This window comes from Typopeltis vanoorti, chromosome 19, assembly GCF_054136105.1.
Source record: "Typopeltis vanoorti isolate ZY-2024b chromosome 19, IOZ_Tvanoo_1.0, whole genome shotgun sequence".
NCBI classification, from domain to species: Eukaryota; Metazoa; Arthropoda; class Arachnida; order Uropygi; family Thelyphonidae; genus Typopeltis; species Typopeltis vanoorti.
Genome location: NC_143567.1, coordinates 89,063,351 through 89,086,010, shown reverse-complemented (window position 1 = coordinate 89,086,010; position 22,660 = coordinate 89,063,351). Strand labels below are relative to the sequence as shown.

General features: G+C 36.9%; 1 protein-coding gene across 2 annotated transcripts in view; it reads left to right on the top strand.

The window, feature by feature from the left end:
• The window catches only part of LOC150096321 (DNA polymerase beta-like), a 219,894-nt gene that overhangs the window by 12,684 nt on the left and 184,550 nt on the right, over window positions 1–22,660 (top strand). For both annotated transcript variants that reach the window (XM_090408925.1, XM_090408924.1), the window contains exon 2: window positions 1,601–1,725. In XM_090408925.1, coding sequence (XP_090265051.1) covers window positions 1,601–1,725 — 125 coding nt within the window. The remainder of the gene's footprint in view (window positions 1–1,600; window positions 1,726–22,660) is intronic.

The window sequence follows — 22,660 nt, the reverse complement described above, 5'->3', positions numbered from 1 at the left end:
TTATATCCACATCACCACATGTCTTAAGGGAATCTTCCAGAGCATTAGCATCATCTTGCTAAACCTACCTGTTTTGTTAAATGGAGGTCGTGTTTTACCAACCTGATTGTGTACTATAACAAGGTTACAAATGTATTGGACAAGGGAGATGCATATAAAGTAGTATACTTAGATTTTGCAAAGCTGTTGATAGATTTTGAAATAATAAATTTAGTTTAATCCTTTATCCAAGTGTGAGCAAACAAAGTTTGCGCCTGAAAATATCTTCAGGACTGAGGTAAGGTGGTGTAATACCGGGCAACTCGTAGCAAAGGTAGACCAAACTATCATCACTACTATCTCTGTTAGATAGTAATGATAGATTGACTATGTGTATAACTTTTGATAGATTGACACACCACAAGTTGGTAACTAAACTGGAGTACATGGGATGGGATGATAGAATAGTGAGTTGTTGTATAGACAACTGGCTCCCAGATAGGTATAAGCAAGTTGGTATGGGAGAGCAGTGTCCCACTGTACATTACTTTGTATATTAATGATAGTGGGATGGGTTTGACTGGTGATATACAATTGTTTATTTTGGTATACACAACAGATGTTGTGGCCTTACAAGAAGAATAATATATTGTCTGAGTGGGCAACAGTATGGAACTGTCACTTTGTAACACTTGAAATTTGGTAGGCAACAATGGGATTCAAAGTATACACTTGGTGGGGAAATTTTGGAGGAAGTTGAGAAGACAAGATGGTGTTTATGGTGATGAAGATATATTGGAAGGGGTCCAGAGAAGACTGACTAAGCTTATAATTGTTCTTTGGGATGGGATATGAATACAGATTGAGGGAATGCAGTTTGCAAAGCCTTGTGAATAGGAGGAAGAGAGGGGATATGATTGAGACATTTAAGTTGGTAAAGGGTTGTTACCAGATTAATGTGGAAAAATTTTTTTATAGAAATGGGAGAAGGGGATAAAACAAGGGGACACACCTGGAAGCTGTATTATAAGGATAGTGTGAGTATGGGCATAAGGAGCAGGTTCTTTGCATGGAGAGTGGTTGGTGAGTGGAATGCATTGCTTAACATTGTGGTGAATGCAAACACATTGAATAAGTTTAAAGCAGTTTGATGGGCTTTGTGTATAACAGTGTGTGTACCTCCCATGATGAGAGTTGTTTGACTCCTTGGAGGTCTGGTTATAATAATAGTGATCTGTTCAAAGTTATTTCTCCTCCTACTGACCACTTAGTTGAAAGACCTCCTTGATATTCTCATTTTGTATTCTAATTTTTCTCTCCGTATTATATTAGTCACTTTCCTATTCCAGAAAGAATCTTCCTGTTGAGAAATTGATAATTCATTCTTTTGCTTGTAGGCTGTATAAGAGTAAGAAAACATTGAAAAATCCAACACCTTTTTTACATCAAATTTAAATGATGCAAGAAACTAAAGTAAAAAGTAAAAAAAGAGAGAGATTAAAGTGAAAATCAGACTATGAAATTAAAGTGAAAAACCAAGTAATAAACAAAATTATTGCTTTGCAAAGTTTTAAAAGTTTGATTAGTATATAACAATGTGAGTTTTTAATTTTTATTACAGAAATAGCAGAGTATGAAAAGAACGTAAGCAGGAACATTTATAAATACAATGCTTATGTTAAAGCTGCAACTGTGCTGTCACAGCATCCTGTTCGCATAAAAAGTGGAGCTGAAGCCAGAAAACTGGTACAGTAATTTTAATTTTACTGATTAACTTGAATCTGTGTAGAGAATGTTTTAAGATTTTCATTTAAACTTTGTTATATACCACTCTCCAACCAACAGGCAGTGAATTTGAATCCTGCTCGGAGCATGGATGTTTGTGATTTTCTTTAGATGGGAGATGAATTTAATCACCTTGTGTGAGACTACCACCCTTCTTATTGGAGGCCTGAAATGACTTGAAAACATTCCATGTTTGGTATCTAAAGGGGTTCCAGACTATGTAAAAAATAAATTATAAATAAAAAATATATATATATAATTTGATAAAACAGAAAAAAATCCTTAGCGCATCCACTGTCCAAAATGTACCATCATCACCAAATTCCTGACGTAGCAAAAGGGGGTGTACAGGATATGATAGTACTACATGAAAAATTTATGTCACCACTAACTTTCTATCTCCAATTTTCCTCCAAATCAATCTGTTACCTGTCAAGACTCCAACATTATCAGATCTTATATTTTTGCCTTCTGAGGCACTTTTTACTGTATCAATCCACCTATATCTTGGTCTTCCTCTGGATCTTTTTCCTGCCAACTTGGCAGAGAACACTTGTTTTACTAATCTTTCCTTTCCCATTCTGTTCCATACCATCTGAGATTAGCTCTGCTAACACATTCCTGGATGCTAACAATGTCAAGTTCTTTCCTGATATCCTCGTTTTTAATATGATATTGCCATTGATGCCATCTGTTCACACCCCTAATCTTTCTCGGGACTCTCATATCTGCGGTCTCTAGTCTTTGGTCAAGGATTTTATGTCTAACCCAGCTCTCAGATCCATAAGTTAAAATTGCCTTGAACACTGTCTTGTATACAGCTAATTTAGTGTTTAGACTAATTTCTCTCTTATTCCATATAAATTTATTCAGTTAACTTCCTTCCATACCAGCTTTGTTGATTCTGTTGTCTATTTCCATATATAATTTACCATCTTCACTAAAAATTGTGTCTAAGCAGCTGAAATGTTTTACTTATTTTATAGGTTCTCCATTCACAATGCAGTTGATATTTTCAATGCTTCTGTCTATTTTCATTGTCTTTGTCTTGTTATTGTTGATCTTCATACCATAACTATTACAACCGTTATTCAACTTAGTCAGGGAATCTTGCAAACTTGTAGTGGATTTATTTAGAAGTATAACATCATCCGCATAAAGCAAAGAGCTGACATTAGCATCTCCAATTTTGATATCAGGTTTAATGCCACTTTCCTTCATAATGTGATCCATATAGATAATGGATAACAGAGGGGATAATATACATCCTTGTCTCACACCAGATTTAACATTAAACCATCTTCCTGTACATCCTTCAATTCTAACTGCATAAAATATACCATAGGTTTGCAAATAACCTTTTGTGGGTGAGAGCAACATTAAAAAAAAAACGCTAATTAATACTGTAATAGCTATTTTTTACATTTGGCATTGTTGACTCCTTCAAAAACAACAATAGAAGTCAATGCAATAACTCTCTGCTTCTAAAGAATAGATCTACATATTATTCACAACAGAAATGCAAGAATACACTGCTTCAAATCAGTATTTTAGTTTTAAAACTGAACCGATTTGTGAAAAATTAACCCAATACCCCATAAAGGATTATGATCCTTAATGTAAAACCAATTAAGGATCATAATCCTTTACGGGGTATTGGGTTATAGGAAGAAACTAAAATAGATTTATATACATCACATAAAATGTGTGTGTGTGTGAACGCACATTCTTAGGTACATATGAAAACAGTCCTTTTGGTCTTTACATTCTGCATATTTGTGGTGTAGGTTAGACTCAAATGTTGAACATTTTGAAGTCACGTGAAACATCTTATGTGATACTGTGACCATACTTACTATGATTAAACTATTGGAAGATTGTTGTGTTGAATTGCACACATACCGATTCTTGTTATGGTATAATAGTTGGAGTCTAACTGTCATTGCAAGTATTATTGTTATAATCCAGTTCCTAAGAATCATTGCTGATTCTTTCTGCATATCTTCCTTACTAATCATTCTTATTCCAGGAGTGATCCTTTGTTCATACCAGTCATGCTTCCTCTGTTGTTTCCTCCTGTCATGTATTGAAAAATTATTTCTTACATATATCTTATAAACCCCATAGTAATTTGTATTTCTACAATATTATTGTTTTCCTCTTATCAACCAAATCTTGTACTATGTAAACTTTCAGTCTGCTATATAGAAGCATTTCACTCTCCATTTTAGTCACTGGCATCTGCATCCTCCACTACCCCCTCATCCCCAGAAAACCCAAACAGTCTGTCAAAATCAGAACAATAGTCTATTGTTGTATCCAAGTCTTAAAAAGTGATAACTTTCCTCTCTCTATTTGATAATACCTTTTATATCATCCAAGCAATTCTTTGTGCTATTTTGCCCACTTTTTACACGCTCAAACATACTTAACTGAGCCATTGGTAGAGCCTCTGCTACTAATGGCTCAGTTAAGTATGTTTGAGCGCGGTTAGTAGTTGGAAGGGGACCAATCGTTCGATGCTGTCGGCACACTCTCCCTCGATGAGTCTTTGGACTCCCTGGAGGTGTCAAAATAATAATAATAATAATAATAATAATAATAATTAACTGAAATTCAACTTCTTATCCACCCACACATCTCTAGCCTCATTGTTTCTTGCAGTGTAAGGACGGTTGTAATCTTTTTAACCAAAAATGCATAATATGACACATTGAACTGGCAGCCATTATGCCTGATACATATCAGCCTACTTCATTTACTATTGCCCTCTTTAGTTTAGTATTAGCAGATGACTGAATATTTTCCCCTTCATAATGTCATTAATGTGCAACTTAAAAATAGCAACATATAGAAGCTTAGGCACTGGTGGCATGGTGTAGTGTTCTGTGTATAGCAAATTAAGTTTCAAGTCCAAGGAATTTTATAGATTCAAGGATGCACAAGGGGGTGCTTAAGGGTCAGAGCTATGTAACTAAGAGGAGACCTCCACATAGTCTTTAAAGGAATGCGGAGAACCGGCCAGGGCTTCTGACCTAATGTCCAATCCTCACCTTCTCGTGGTGCACCCTGTTGGGTATATGCTTGGATACTGAACGAATGAGGATGGGCTGGCAATTTGGGATTTAGCCGACCAAATTGTATTCTTATTGGTTAAACCAAAATAAAAATTGATGGTACAACAAGACAAAATTTCATGCCGGCTGGGTCGTTGTCTGGTTAAACAAGGTCCCCGTTGTTTTTGCCAGGGAACCAGGGCGAACAGCGAAAAGTCAGCTACTGGAACAAATCTGAAACACACCCCAACTCAACATCACCAGAGTTAAAGATCGGTACTATCAACATAAGAAGCCTGAATGGCAAAGAAATGGAGCTAGCTGAGGAATTAGATAAGTACCAGATCGACATAATAGGGGTGGCTGAAACAAAAAAGACAAAAACTGGTGAGATCTTTTTGAGCAATAAATACAAAATGTTATATTCAGGCAATGACAGTCAAGGAAAAGGAGTAGTCATGGTATTCAACACAAAATACGACGCTAATCTTCTTGAATGGCAGGCAGTCTCAAGTAGAGTGATGTGGGCAAATATGAGAATGGGGAACTGGACAATGAGACTTATTTGTCCTATGGTCCCACAGAAGGTTCCACTAAGGTAGAAGTGGAGGAACATTTTGATGCTTTAGAAAAAGCAACTGATACAATGAAAAAGGAAAAGTTGGTCATTGTTGGGGATCTAAATAGCAGAGTAGGAAATGATTGTCAGACATGCAAAAATATTTTGGAAAATTTGGAGAAAAGAGCAAAGCTAATAATGATGGCAAATACCTGTTGGATTTCTGCTCAGGACATGGACTGGTTATTACTAACACCATGTTCCACCATAAAAATGTGCACAAATTCACATGGAGAGAAGAGGCAAGGAATAAGAAAAGTCTCATTGACTATGTTATTGTTGATAGTGATGTTTTCTCCCTGGTGCAGGTCACCAGAGTGTACAGAGGATTTGAAATTGGAAGTGATCACTAATTTGTCTTGAGTAGGATAAAACTGAATTTCATATTGAAAAGAATAACATGTAAGAAAGTTTTAAAGCGAATAAAAGTTGAGCAGTTCTCAGATGTGAACTGTAGACTAAAATACACAAAGATTATTGAAGAAAAAATGAAAGAGTTTGAGAACAAGAACCAAACCTTGGAGATTCAGTGGCAGACCTTGAAGAAAACCCTGATTGATTCAGCCAGAGAGGCATGTGGTGAGGTTGTCTGCAAAGATAGAAAAATCAGAACTCTATGGTGGACACAGGAAGTTAAAGAGGCAGTGAAGGAAAAGAAGAAAGCATATCAAACGTTCCTGGCAAATAAGTCAGCTTGTGCTCTTAGAGAATACAGAGACAAATGTAAGAAAGCTAAGCACTGTGTAAAACTAGCTAAACAAAAGTCATGGAAAGACTTTGGCAAGAACATAGAAAATAAATATCAAGACGCTGGTAAGATATTCTGGAGGTTGTTGAAGAAGCTTAGAAATGGAAGAAAGAGTGCTGTAAAAGGATAATAAATTTAGTTTAATCCTTTATCCAAGTGTCAGCAAACAAAGTTTGCACCTGAAAGTATCTTCAGGACTGGGGTAAGGTGGTACAACACCAGGGCAATTCCTTGCAAAGGTGGAGCAAGATACCAACATTCCTATCTCTGTATCTCCCATAATACAAAACACATCTCCTTGCAGATATGTCTAATGTTATGCATTAAGGGAAGGGCCACTACCCAGACTAGTTTCGACCTTTATTGAGGTCTCTTCAGTGGGAGCCAGGCCCAAGTGGAGACACCAGGCAGAAGCATTAGCAAGGTCATCTCCACCTATCCTTTGCAAGGAGTTGCCCTGATGTTGTACCACCTTACCCCAGTCCTGAAGATACTTTCAGGTGCAAACTTTGTTTGCTCACACTTGGATAAAGGATTAAACTAAATTTATTATACTCTAACCAAGTGAAAAATAAACTTTCAACATCTTGCTATAAAAGGAGTTAGAGATGATAAAGGTTACATGAAAATGGGAGAAAAAGATATTCTTGAAGTATGGAGTAATTACTTTGAAAAACTGCTAAATGAAACAAGCAGTGATGACAGCAGAGTGGTAAAAAAACACTGACTAGGCATGCAGTCAGGAATACATATCCATACTTGAAGTAGAAAAAGCCATCAAAGGCTTGAAATGTGGAAAGGCAGCAGGAGTAGATGATATTCGACCAGAAATGCTCAAGTATGGTGGTAAAAGAATCTTACAGTGGCTACACTGTATAGTTCAGAAAGCCTGGACAGGAGGACGAATTCCCGATGATTGGTGTAGAGCTCTCATTGTACCCATATATAAAAAGGGAAATAAAACTGGATGTGAGAATTACAGAGGTATTTCCCCACTGAGTGTTCCTGGCAAGATCTATGCAAGTATACTTGAGAAATGGTTGAGAAGAATTGTGGAAGAAAAGCTTGATGAAGAACAAGCTGGATTCAGGGCAAATAGAGTCTGTCAGGATCAGATCTTCACTTTACAACAAATAGTCGAGAAAGCATGGGAATATAACAAAGACCTGTATTTAAGTTTTGCCGATCTGGAAAAGGCATATGCAAGGTGCCAAGAGAGAAACTATTCAATATGCTACAGTTATATGGTGTCAATGAGGCATTATATCAAGCAATACTTAGTCTTTATTTGAGTTGTTAGTCAGTAGTTAGAATTCAAGGAAGTACGGGAAGATGGTTTAATGTTAAATCTGGTGTGAGACAAGGATGTACACTATCTCCTCTGTTATTCATTATCTATATGGATCACATTATGAAGGAAAGTGGTATTAAATATGATATCAAAATTGGAGATGCTAATGTCAGCTCTTTGCTGTATGCAGATGATGTTATAATTCTAAATAAATCCGCTACAAGTCAGCAAGATTCTCTGACTAAATTGAATAACTGTTGTAATAGATATGGTATGAAGGTCAGCAATAAAAAGACAAAGACAATGAAAATAGGCAGAATCATTGAAAATGTCAACTGTTGTGAATGGAGAACCTGTGGAACAAGAAAAACATTTCAGCTACTTAGGCACGATTTTTAGTGAAGATGGTAAATTAAATATAGAAATAGACAACGTAATCAGAAAATCTGGTATGGTGGGAAGTCAATTGAATAAATTCATATGGAATGAGGGAAATTAGTCAGAACTAAATTAGCTATATACAAGACAGTGTTCAAACCAATTTTAACTTATGGATCTGAGAGGTGGGTCAGAAGTAAACACTTGACCAAAGACTAGAGACTGCAGATATGAGAGTCCTGAGAAAAATTAGAGGCATGAACAGATGGCATTAATGGCAGTATCATATTAAAAATGAGAATATTAAGAAAGAACTTGACATTGTCAGCATCCAGGAATGCTTTAGCAGAGCTAATCTCAGGTGGTATGGTCACTTAAACAGAATGGGCGAAGAAAGATTAGCAAAACAAGTGTTCTCTGCCAGGTTGGCAGCAGAGGAAGACCAAGATATAGATGGATTGATACGATACAAAGTGCTTTAGACGATAGAAATATAAGATCTGATAATGTTGGAGTTTTGACAAGTAACAGACTGATTTGGAGGAAAATTTTAGATAGGAACTTAGTAATGATGTAATTTTTTTCATATAGTACTATTATATCATGTACACCCTTTGAGGGTACATGGCAGAAATTTGATGATGATGAGGATGCACAAGAGCATGATGGCCATATTTGCAGATGTACCCTGGATATAGGGGATGGAAATACAGTTGACCGTTGAACAACACAGGGTGGTGGTGGTGGTGGTTGGGGACGCTGACCCCCGCATTGTTCGCAAATCCACATGTAACTTTTGACTCCCTAAAATCTTAACTACTAATTGCCTACTGTTGACTGCAAGCCTCTCCAATAACATCTCTTCTGGTTCCCATCTGCCATATGGCCGCGGGAGGGTAGCTATATGCTACCATTCTAGGGAGAGATGATTATGAGGAAGGTGGTTTCCCGTTGCCTTCCTTGCCGTAAGTATTTATGACTGTAACCTGTGTGTTCACGGGGCCAGTTTGAATGCTTGCGGGATGAAAAACCCCAGATAAACTGGTGGAAAAAACCCTGCTGCCCACGCCCAAGACCGGCTAACTTGGCTATGGCTGAGGAAGATCCTTAAGCTCCTCACGTCGTGGACGGGAATCGAACCTAGGACACTCCTTCCCCAGGCATATGGTTACGAAGCGCAAAGCCACTAGGCTAACCTAGCGGACTCCAATAACATAAATAGTCGATAAACAGATATTTTGTATGTTATATATAATATATACTGTATTCTTACAATAAAGTAAGCTAGAAAAAAGAAAATCATAAGGAAGAGAAAATATATTTACAGTACCTCCATCAATATTGTCTTATATGATGCAAAGCAGCATAGATGTTATATGTATTACTAGCGCTAGACATCAAAAATGAAATAATGTGAAAAATAATATTTATTTACAGGTATAATGATTCATGCCATGATCAACAAAAAAGCAGCAATACGATTGCTTTATGGTAGCCTAGTACAATCGATACTATTGTTTCGTGGTAGCCTAGCCTATACACTAATAAATGAATCGTTACACAATTTTGATTTTATTCTAAATAAATAAATTTAATAATTAATTAACAATAGTTAATTTTATACAGTGATGATTTAATACTGCATCTTTACGTTTGCTTACGTTTCTTTCGACTGTGAATGGTGCTTATGTTTTGATAAATCCTAACTTTTTATAATAGATTTGTGTTATTTTTATGGTAGTAAATGATAAAGTAGACTAGTATCTATATATATTTTATGCATTCATGATATGCTTAACTCTTTCTTAATTTTTTTGATATTTCTAGGCTATGCCGTTTGTCTGCGAGTTTTTCAAATTATCACAAAAATTTTCCAATATATTTATTGAAAAAAAATCTGCATATAAGTGGACCCATTCAGTTCAAACATGCTTTCTTCAAGGGCCAGCTGTATATTATTTGATCAACAATATCCAGATGCCCTTTTGTAGTAGGGGATATATAGCTATATATATCACAATAATGACTGATACAGGTATAAAAGGAAGCAAACAGTCTTTTAATCTTTATAGACAAACATTAACATCAAAATGGTTATATTGAATAGCTCTGACTTTCAATTTGGCACTATCATAGGATGCCTCCTTTTGTTATAGCTCAGGTTGGGAAATTTCTGCCCATCTCATCAGACTATTCCTGTACAGACCTTGTTTCGTGGACAAGAGCATTGTCATTTGGATACAGAAAAAGGCCTTCACCAAACTGTTGCGATAAAGTTGGAAGCACAGAATTTTTAGAATGTCATTATAGGCCTCAGCTTTAAGATTCCCTCTCAATGTAACTAGGGAAGGCCCAGTCCAAACCATGAAAAACAGTCCCAGATCATGACACCTCCTTCACCAAATTTCACATTTGCTGTGTGTGTGTGTGTGCGCGCCTTGATCAACTGTAAGCGATGATATTGTGAAGCAGAAATGTGTATCACAATCGCAACCTGATAGGCCACATAACATAAAATCAAATAGTGGGACTGCCGAGTGCTGAAGTTTTTTGGTGCCACTGTGTGGCACCAAAAAATTGCCTGTCCTCAGTTGAAACATTTGCTTCCAAGTTCCAACTTGCCTCTTCAAGTAACACCCAGCACCACAACTATTCATCAGGAACTGAAGAATATGGGTTTCCATGGCTGTACACAAGCCTAACATCAGCAAGAGCAGTGGCAAGTGTTGCATGAAGTGGTATAAAGCTTGTTGCCATTGGTCTCTGGAGCAGTGTAAACACATTCTCTAATGTGATGAATCATGCTTCACCACTTGGGCATTCCACTGAAGGAGTCTGGGTTTGGCAGTTGTCATTATTGAGGTCAGTCACTGATATCATGGAATTTTCCCCAGCAATCAAAATCTAGTGGAAAGCCTTCCCAGAAGACTGAAGGCTGTTATAGCAGGGTAGCAAAGGATGGACTAATTTCCTATTAATGCCTTTCATATTAAAGTGAGAGTTGAGATGAGCAGGCTTCCAGATATTTTTGATCAGGTAATGTAGTTTTGCGTTGATCTTCCATGTTATTTGTGCTAGCAATGGTGCTACCTTTGCTGATTCCATAAAAAAGATGTCCAAGTTTGTATTTGCTGCAGTGACGAACATTAGTTTATTCTCATTTGATTCTGTGTAAGGTGTCCAAGTCATGGTCAGCTAAATCTGACTGACTATAGTGTGGTGGCAGGTAATATTTCATGTGGTATACAAGATGGATGCTGCAGATTTTCCAGTTTTTCCATAATACAAGAAGTTATAAGAACACACATACATATACACACCTTGAACAGAGAGAGGAGGGAGTTGATCAGGTAAGAGATCAGGAAAGCAGGTAAGAGCAACTAACTTCATATGAGGATTGAAGGCAGTGCAGTAATTATATTTCTTTTAAAGTTTCTTTAAAGAAATATATTCTTTATTCAGTATTCCCTTCCTGACACCTTAACTTAAAAATGTTTTCCTCCCTTACATAACTGATCTCATCAATTTTGCTTCCCATACCAGCATACTAGTTACTTCACTTGAAAGGATACCAATTATAAACAATTAGAGGGCACACTAGTAGGTTCCTAGCTAATTTTTTATGGAACATTTAAAAAAGAAAACATGATCTTGATATTGCTGTTCTCAAACCTTCTGTCTGTCACAGATACATCGGTAATGTGTTTTCCACTTGGGTCAGTCACAGTAGGCTCTTTCCTCCTCTGTATCTTCAGCCAACAACCTAGAATCCAGTTCACTATAGAAATAAAAATTATAATAGTCTTTCTTTTTGAGATACTTTAATCATGTCTTCCCAACTGCACTCTTTCTTTCTCAATTTGCAGAAAATCTGCCACACTGATACATTCACAAATTTTCTCATCATCACTGCTCCCAACAGCATAGTATCATAAAAAAACTTGTTGACAGCCACCAACTTCTGTTGACATGAGCCTTTCCTCACAGCTGAGCAATTCTTTATTCACTGTAACATCCTAATCTAGTGGCTGCAATACCAAAAATAAATAGTAATTAATAAATAATACATGCATACATCTTCAAGGCCCACCTTTCCTAATTGGATTGTGGGGACAGCAGCTTCAAGAGGAACTTCCAATGGTCACGGTCCTCTGCCACCAAGCTCAGGTGTTCTGGTGGGACTCCCAAACATCTCCACCCAAGGTTTTGGATATAATCTATCCAGTGAGTCCTTGGCCTTCCACGTGGCCTCCCACCCTCTGACTTGGCAGAGGGGCCTACTGGGGGGGAGCCTTTCTTGTGGCATTCTGACCAGGTGCCTGTACCAACGTAACTGTGATCTCTCAACATGGAGAAGCAATGGTCGAGTATTGAGGGTTTCCCGAATTGCAGAGCTTCTGACTCTGTCGAGTCTTGTCAGCCCTGCAACCCCTCGAAGGAACCTCATTTCAGCCGCTTGGATTCCTGTCTGCATTCTTTCAGGGACTGTATTGAAGACAGCCAGCTTTGCCTTCTGGCTTACTCCCACTTCAATACTACTGAACGGCCAAGCTCCTGCAATATTGCACTTGCTGAGCCAATACGAGTATCTAGCTCTACGTCCCACTTTCCATCATTCGTGAATATGGACCCAAGGTATTAAAACTTCTCCACCTGCCTCAGTGGAACTCCACTCACATGTAGAGTGCACTGGAATGGTTGTCTTGAGACCACAAATGTTTCAGTTTTGGCCACACTGATCTTCATTCTGGTGTCTGCACAAACAGCTACAAACCTATCCAGGGTCCACTGGAGGTCATCTGTTGAAGAGCTAAGCAGAACTAGGTCATCTGCAAAAAGCAGACGTCCAATGCTACATCTTCCAATTCTGACACAGTCACTGTTTTAGCCATGCCTATCAATCCAGTCCATAAATATTATGAAAAGGAGGGGTGACTGAACACACCCTTGGCAGAGGCCAATGGAGACTGAAAGATTCAGACTTTGTGGTGCTTATCCTGACACAAAATTCTGGGCATTCATACAGGGACTTGATGGCAGCTAATAGTTGGCCATCCACTCCATACTCCTGTACTACTTGCCAAAGCTTATCCTGAGGAACCCAGTCATATGCCTTCTCCAAGTCCACAAAATGTGTAGACATTCTTGGCATATTCCCAAGATTTCTCGAAGACTTGCCTTAAAGTGAAGATTTGGTCAGTTGTTCTTCCTGTAACTTTGACTCAACTATGCTCCTGCACCTTCTTTCCAATCACCTAGCATATATTTTCCCAGGCAGGCTGAGAAGAGAGATACCATGATAGTTGCTGCAATCTCTCTGCTTTCCCTTCTTGACGACTGATATTATTATGCCTGTCTGCCATTGCTTTGGTGCTCACCCAGATATCCAAGCAGCCTGACACACTTGAGTCAGCCAAAGAACGCTGTCTCGATTTAAGGCTTTTAGCATTTCGGGCCAAATTTCATCATCACTAGCAGCCTTGCCTGATTTTAGCTATTTTATTGCTAAATGGATGTCTTCTGCTGTGAGACTAGTCATCGCCCTGAACTGCACCTCTTGGATGTCCACAACTGCTGGGCCACCTGGGTTAAGAAGGCTCTCAAAGTATTTCCTCCATCTGTGGAGGATATCCTTCTCGGTTGTTAAAAGTGCACCATCAGAGGCCTTAATTGCCCTTGCTGTGCACGATTTCCTCCCTCGAAGGCAACGGATGGTCTGCCAGAATACTTTGTTTGCATTTGCATAGGATGAGTCTAATCCTTCTCCAAAGGATTCCCAAGCTTTCTGCTTTGCTGTCTTTACTGCCTCAGCAGCAGCAGCTTTTCGTGCCTCAGTGTAGTGGAAACGCATCTCAGGTGACCTGACCCTAAGCCATGTTAGGTAGGCCTCCTTTTTTACCCAGACAGCTTTTTGGACCTCTTGGTTCCACCAAGGTGTCCTTTTCTTACTGCCCGTCGCCATGTGATCTGCTTTCTGCCACAGCATGAGAGTGCAGAGGCAGTGACAGCAGTTCTGAACAGCTCCCACTCCTCCTCATCTGCAGTATGCTTGGGAATCTCTTTGAACCTGGAGGAAATGTCATCTGTAAAATTCTTCCTCACAGCCTCATTTTCCAATGCCTCCCATTTCACGTGGTATAGCTGCCTAGGTTTACCAGCATTGATGGTAGCATCTGGTTTCTGAAGCCATAGAGTGCAGACAACAAAGTGGTGGTCAGTTGACAGTTCTGCCCCTCTCTTCACACGAACGTCCAGCACTAAGGAAAATAGGTCTGCTGAGACTATAAATAAGTCAGACCTTTGTTCAAGTGTATCCCTGTACCAGGTATACTTATGGACTTCTCGGTGCTGGAAGAAGGTATTCATTATGGACAAGCTGTTAGTACAGCAGAAGTCCAATAATTTCAACCCATTTGCATTAAGGTTAGGGTCTCCATTCCTCCCAACCACACCCATCCACGTCTGGTCATCTGTTCCCACATGTGCATTGAAGTCTCCCATTAGTAGGACTGATTCCAGGTCTGCCACCCTGTCAAAAGCAGCATCCACTTCCTCTAGGAAAGCAGAATATTCTGACTCCAGATTAGGTGCATAGGCTTGCACCACAACCAAGTCGTGGTTTTTCATCTGGAGCCTTAACATACAGATTATATCAACTTCTGTTACAACCAGGCTTTTGCCACAGCTGAACACTCCTTTATTCACTGTACCATCCTAATTTAGTGGCTATGATGCAAAAAAAAAAAAAAATCTTCCCTTCACCTCACATTCCTCTCAGCATTCAGGATTACAGTAATGCTAGCACTATTCTCTGTATCCATAGCACCTAAGACAAATAAACCAAATAAATGTAAAAGACTCGCCGGCCTATAAGAAGCACCCCTTTTTTTGTACACATTTTTTAGGAAAAAAACTTTATCACTGAATATTATAATGAATTTAGTATTTCAAATATGAAGTAATGAATAGTTCTTATCATTTTCTTAGTTGGGGAGGCCCGAAATGTCTCTCTGCAGTCCTGTTTTCATGTTCTTTAACATACGCAATCACACATAGCTTGTATGCAATATTGTAGCAATGCCGATGTTTTTCAGCCATAATTTACCAAGAAATTTAGAGAAAATTAGCGGCAAAAATTTATCACCCATTCACAACAACCGTGACAACAATTAGAAAGTTTAAACCAGGGGTGGCCAACCTTTTATAGTTCATGCGTCAATTTTTTCATTTTTTTGTTATGACGTGCCATACAAACTTATACCACTTTTCAGCCCTTTTAAAATATGGTAATATGGATATGTTTAATAGTTATGCATAAAATGATTTATTATATATATGGTAATATAGACACTTTTAGCACTTTTAAATAAAAGGATTTCATATAAAGACAAGATAAACACTAATTATTTTATTGAGACTTTTGAAATTGCTTTGCTTTTGCTAAGAAAGCATCAAACAGTTTTTCAAATTTGAATCAGTCAGTCGCGACAGTAGTTTGTTCTTAATCATTTTCATTGATGAAAATGCTTGTTCGCTTCTGTATGTAGTTCCAAAACAACAGATATAAACTCTGAGCAAATTTCTCAGTTCTGGAAAATGTTCACGGGGCAATGATCGCCAGAAATTAATTATATCAGAAACATCTGGGAGTGATGGAAGTTCATTAAATTTCATATTCAATAAAGAATTGGTTTTGAGATCAATAAGTTCCATTTGTATGTTACTAGGCATCTTCAAGATTTTTTGTTCAGTAAGTGAAAAGGGATTTATAAATGCAAGTATGCAGTCTTCTTCTTCTTCGGCAAAGTTGCTAAAACGACTGTTAAAGGACTCTTGCAATAATCTGAGTTTCTCAGTATATTCTGTAAAGTTGCCATTATCTTCAACAGATTCACTATGTTCTTTTAAATGTGGAAATTGACTTAAATCCCCATTTTCTAACTGTGAGATGAAGAGTTTTAATTTCATTTTGAATGCACTGATGTCATTTACTAAGCTAGGAAACAATTTGTTTCCTAGCTTAGTAAATTACCAGCCACCTCAATGATAGTTTCCTATCATTGAGGTGGCTGGTAACATCAACTAAAAATGCTAAATCAAATAGCCATTTCTCATTGCACAACAAGACTTTTTCCTCATGCAGCTCATCCTTCTCTTCCAGAAAATTACAAACACTTTCTTTCAGCTCCCAAAATCTACTGAGAACTTGTCCTTCAGAAAGCTAGTGCACCTCACAATGAAGGATGGAATCACCATATTCCATATCTAGCAGTTCACAATATTCTCTGAATTCTCTTCTGTTTAACCCTCTTGCTCTAATTTTATTCATACACTTTACAACTGGTATCATAACATGCTTCAAATTTAGAGTTTTTCCACATAGAGATTCTTCATGTATAATACAGTGATACTTTAGTAGAGAACGACCTAAAAACCTTTCAAGCGAAACTCTACCTACCATTGATGGTGCTCCATCAGTGCACACACTGATGCGCTTACTAGAATCTAGTTGTTGATTTTCTAGACATGACTTTACTTTGTCAAATATGTCTGACCCTCTGGTTTTTCCATGAAGTGACTCAAAACTGATAAGTTCTTCAAAGATGTTAAAATTACCATCAATTCCTCTTATTAAAAATGCTTAATTGGGCTACATCACATATGTCAGTGGATTCGTCCAAGGTTAAAGAAAAAGAACAAACATGGTCTTTCAATTGCTCAGTAACATCATGGGAAAGTTCTTTGATGCGTCTTGTAATTGTTTGCCTGGAGAGAGCAATTTCGTTTCCTTTTCTTTCAACATTCTTATCACCAGGACATTTTGCAAATTTTTCGAGACAGGGCTTAACAACTTCTTCTCCATCAGGGAAAGGCTTGTTTTTTTATTAGCTTCGAACTTATTTTTAGCTACAAATCCATTTAGATGCAAACCATCCTTCTCGTATAAGTCCTTTTGCCCATCAAACTCACTCCACACCACTCCTCCTGCATAACCTGTGCATAGAGTCATTCACAATTATGGCCCTCCTTCTCAACTCTACTCTTTCATACTGTGGCAACAGACTAATTATCTTAACTCTCTCACTTTCCTTTTGCTACCTTTAGTAATTCTTTCAAGTTCTCTCTCATAGCAAATTTTTCACCTTTTAAATCATAGGTTCACAAACTTTTTTGGGCCACCACCCAATTTGTAAGACATAAATTTTGTAATGCCACCCATTATATAAATTATATAAAATTGGGTTTATTTTTGTACAAATCAATTAGAAAAGTGGTTTTATATATTTTATATGTATTTTGAAATGAAATATAATGAATATATTTGCTACTGTAAACATAACCTATTATACACACATATATACATGCTCTATTTTCTTATTGACATAGAAAATTGACATCTATTTCTATTTGATATGGTAAATTTTCAAATGATTAAATAATTGAAATAGAAAATTGATAAAAAAAATAATCGTGTAAGATGGGCATAAGATGAATTAAAATGCAATATTTAAATTTTAAATGATTATCTAATCGCAAAATCACAAAAATAATTAATTTTTAAATATATTAATTTCCTCTATAAAGAGCCACCAACCGCCTGAACGCCCCAAATGCTTCTGATCCCACTATAGCCCCCTCCCAGAAGGCTTTAGCGCCCACTTTGGGAACCTATGTTTTAAATCATTCATTCCGGCCACTACTATCATTTCTTTCACCCTATGCTTCTCTGCTCTAATAGCATCACCTACATTATTAATTTTTTCCCCCCGAAAGCACTATTTTGTCAAACTCTCATCTATTACACCTTTTACTACTGAATCACTATATAACATTTGCTCCTTAATTTTTCTTTCACTCATGATCATGTTCTCATTTATCATATCACGCACTTGCTTCTTTTTGTTAACTGATCCACTCGGTAGACATTTTTGTAATCGCTTCAGCTGCCTCTTCACCCTATGTATCACTCAGTGTAACCAAGCTATCTCCCTCATTGCAGCTAACTCTTCGTTTTTTTTTATCAGTCAAAACATTCTCTTTCTATATACTTTTGCTATCAACTGTATCACTTTTAAACTCGCTCTCTATGCTATCTGGCATTACATCACAATTTTCTAATTTTGATGTAATGCCTGACTTTCATCCACTACATCAATCTCGTGACCTAAGACACATTTCAGATCCTCGCTTTCATGACACTTTCGACACACTTTCCCACTACTATCGCTCTCAAACCAAACTCCAGCCGCTCTCGGCAAAGCATACATTCCACAGACCTTACACTGGACGTCCATTTGGTTAAATTCTTCAAACAAATATGGCGATTTGGACACCATTGCTGTTCCTTGCTTTGGTGCCATGTGCTACACTACGTATCTACCACATCTTATCAAAATACTAAATTAACAGTATTTAAAGCAAACTTTTTAACCAAAACTAATTAACTCTGCAATATATTCTAATTCTAGCACAATTATTAAACTATTCAAGCATGTATGTTAAAGAGACTATGCAAGATGTTACTATGAATGTTGACAATATTGCCTGCTCCAAACATAACAGCATCCCTCCATGTTGGATTTGCACTCTATCTTGCAACCTCTCATTTGCCAGCTACAGAAATTTCATACTCCATCTGTCTACCTGCATTGTTTAATGCACACAGAACAGCCCATTCTGATTTCTTTGCCCATCTATACTGATGGTTCAAGAACTGACACTTGTGTTGTGGCTCTGCTGCTGCTGTGCTTCCTGACATTACTATCTCCAACCAGATACCACTTGATTGCAGCAATTATACAGCAGAGTTGCATGCCATTCATTTTGCACTTGTTCAAATAAAAGAAAACCACTACCAAAAAGGTGTAATTTATACAGACTCATTAGTTTTTTACATGCTATCTCCTCTTCAGTGTATAATCAACATCCACCGCTGTGAGGTGGTATACCTGTTGTACAAAATGAAGATCCTTAATTTGAATGTCTGGTTGTGCTGGATTCCCAGCCACATTGGAATTAAGGGAAACGAGACTGTAGATGTAGCTGCTTGATCAGCTCATACATATTCATGTACTGTTTGACAGTACCTTATACAGACTAGTTTATAATATCAAACCTAATTTCCCAGTGGCAGTCATCATGGCAGGAAACAATACTGACAAACACAATTACATGGTATTAATCTTGAACCTAAACCAAAATAACTTAAGAATGGAAAGACAAAAACTGAAAAAAAAAAAATAAAATAAAATAAAATAAATATAAATATTGCAAATGAAAGAAGAATTTCAGATAAATTTGGAAAAATACATTAAAAAATAGACCCAGTTTCGAATATTGAAAATTTATCTGGGAATTTGAAAAGAGCAAAAATAGACTAATTAAAAACTAAAGATGCAATAGAAAAAAGAAGAAACATGAAGTAAGGTGCACATAGTGTAAGAAACAAAGAATATACTCAACTTTGCAAAAAATCAGGAAAAAGATAAGAAAAGATATAAGACATTCCAATGCAAAAATGATAAGAACAGCAATAGAAAATAGCAGCAGTATAAAGAAACAAGAAAATTGCTTGATAATGCAGGTAATCTTTATATGACAAGTATAAAAGATGAAAATGGACTACTGATTATAAACAGAACAACCATGTTGGAGATTATAGCTAAATTTTATAAAGAATTTTATACAAATAAAGGGAAAGTAATAGAGAACAACAATAGAGAAAAGGATACTGAAAACTATAATCAGTATACAGTCAAAGATGAAGTAAAACATGCACTTGCAAAAATGAAAGATGGAAAGGCACCTGGACTTGATGGAATACTAATAGAAGTTTTAAAAATGGAGGAGACGTCTTGCACATAAAACTAGCAGAATTTTATGCCAAATGTTTAAGAACAGGAGGAACCCTTAAAAGTTGGAATACTGAAAAAATCATCCTTCTGTATAAGAAAGGTGATAAAACTGACATAAGAAATTATTTTATTATTATTATATCACACCTCCAGGGAGTCCAAAGACTCATCGAGGGAGGGGCATCAACTCTACAACTCTTTGTCTCACTACTCCACTAACTTTCATCATTTAACACCAATGCCATCTACCACCATTAGTGCTTTCACATACAATCACAAACATCCATGCCCACGGCAGGATTTGAACCCACAGCCTTTTAGCTGGAGAGTGAATACGCTAACCACTTGGCTAACTAGGCCGGCCTAATTAATTATAGACCTGTAACCCTTTTACTTTCTGTAAACATAAGCTGTTTACAGAAATTATAGATGGTAGAATAAGCAGTATATTGCATTTTCATAAGCCAAAAGAACAAGCAAGTTTCAGAACATCCATCTCAGCTTTAGTCTTTTACAAGCCTTAAATCTGGTAATAGAAAAAAACAACAACAAAAAATTACAATATACCAATTTCTTTGTCATTCATAGATTATGGAAAAGCCTTTGAATTAATAGACCTGTGTAAAATGCTTGAAGCTTTAAAACATATAGTAATAGATGATATTTATATGAGAGAGACTTATCACTAATACTCTATCTCACAAAATTATTTGCTACAGTCCTTGAATATGCTATGAGAAAACTGAACTGCAAGAAAAGAGGACTGAATATTGATGGAGAATACTTAAGCAGTCTATGATATCATTCTAATATCTGCATCAACAAAAGAACTAGAACAGATGATCACTGAATTAAATTAAGTAAGTCAGGATATAGGCCTACAAATAAATATGGATAAATCAAAAATAATGTATGGTGGAAATACTTTAGAACAAAGCAAATTGAAATAAATCAAAGACAGATTGAAATAGTGAATTCATACAATATCTAGGATAAATCATTATAAACAACCATAAATTATATATTTAGTTTAATCCTTTATCCAAGTGTAAGCAAACAAAGTTTACGCCTGAAGTATCTTCAGGACTCGGGCAACTCGTGGCAAAGGTGGACTGACTTCACATCACTTGCCTTAGTATCCCATAATGCAAAGCACATTTCCTTGTGGACATGTATATTGCTATGCATTATGGGAATGTCACTACCCAGACCAGTTTCGACCTTTATTGAGGTCTCTTCACTGGTAGCCAGACTCAGAGGTGATTGTATAGCATTATACATGTCTGCAAGGAGATGTGCTTTGCATTATGGGATACTAAGGCAAGTGATGTGAAGTCAGTCCACCTTTGCCACGAGTTGCCCCAGTCCTGAAGATACTTCCAGCGCCAACTTTGTGTGCTTTACACTTGGATTAAGCTAAATATATAATTTATAGCCTAATCAAGTGAAAAAACTTCAAACAACCATAAACCTTGATGAAAATGAAATTTCAGCTAGAATAACAGCAGGATGTAAAGTTTATAACCATTATAGAGAGATATTTAAAAGCAATTTACCAAACTGCCTAAAAAGAAAGATCTACAACCAGTGTGTACTCTCAATAATGACCTATAGCAATGAAACCTGAAGTCTGACTGAAAAACGCCTAGAGAAACTGAAAACAACAATAAAGAAACATGGAAAGAACTATTTGGGGAATTAACCTGGTTAGATAAAAAGAATAATACTTGGATAAGGAATCAAATAAAGATAATGGACATTATGTTAGTAATAAAATGCAACAGATGGCACTGGACAGGATATAAGAATGTCTGACAACAGATGGAGAAAGAGACTAACAGAATGAACACCAAGAACTGGTTATTGGAAACTAGACCTGTGGTAAGATGGGACAATGAACTAACAAGATGCTGTCAGCATTTATGGGGGGAGAGATGTGTAAAACTGGTTAAAATGGAAGCAGCATGGAGAGGCATTTGTCCAGCAGTGGACTGAGGAAAGCTGTTGATGATGATGATTAAGCCTATAATTAAGCATTGGCTGTCTAGTCAGTGTAGAAACAGGAGAAAGGAAGTTGTTCTTGCTAGCCCTGCATAGGTTACAGTCATCTTACACATTCTTGTTTACTGAAATCTGATGACCCACCTGTGTGTGAAAAATGTAACACGCATTTGTCTTATTCTGGTGGGGTACCAGCACTTCACATGAGAAAATAATGAATTTTTTTACCTATCTAACCGAGCCATATACATACAAATATACACCCAGGGAGATGTGATCAGATTCAGACAAATTCCATGACATTATTAACTTTTTTTTACAAAGGATTAATTCATACAAACATATTTGATTATAAATTTTATTTAGCTGTAAATACTGCAATGCTTAACTTAATTTATGTACATACATATTATTTATTAATTTATTCCTGACTATTTATTAAGACTGTGTACTGTTGTAACCATCACTATGGCGTAATATGACCTTTGCTGGCCTTTTGCCAATAAACCGTAAACCAATCAACCAATCTTTAAATAGTTATGCTATTTCACTGCAGAGAATGTCAGATGCCAATAAACATAAAGCTCATAACTCAAATGGTGTGCCTCTACTATATGTAAAGCATATGATTGAAATTAGTATATATTTTAAAGGGTAATGAAATTGTAGTGGCCTTCATGCCTTAAAAAAAATAAGTTTTGTAATTTCCTCGATTTTTTGTCACATCTTCAACAGTATGTGCACTGTTGAAGATGCACCTGGCATCTTCAACATGCACACACTGTTGAAGATGCCAAGAACATGTGAAATTTATCATGCATATGGATCACTGATGGGCTGCACAACATACAGTTACTCTAGCCAAGCTAACTTTACTTACACACAGTGTGGCTTGTTTCTGTAAGCAAGTATCTGAGCAGCAGGTGTATCATCTCCTTGGTGTGAAGT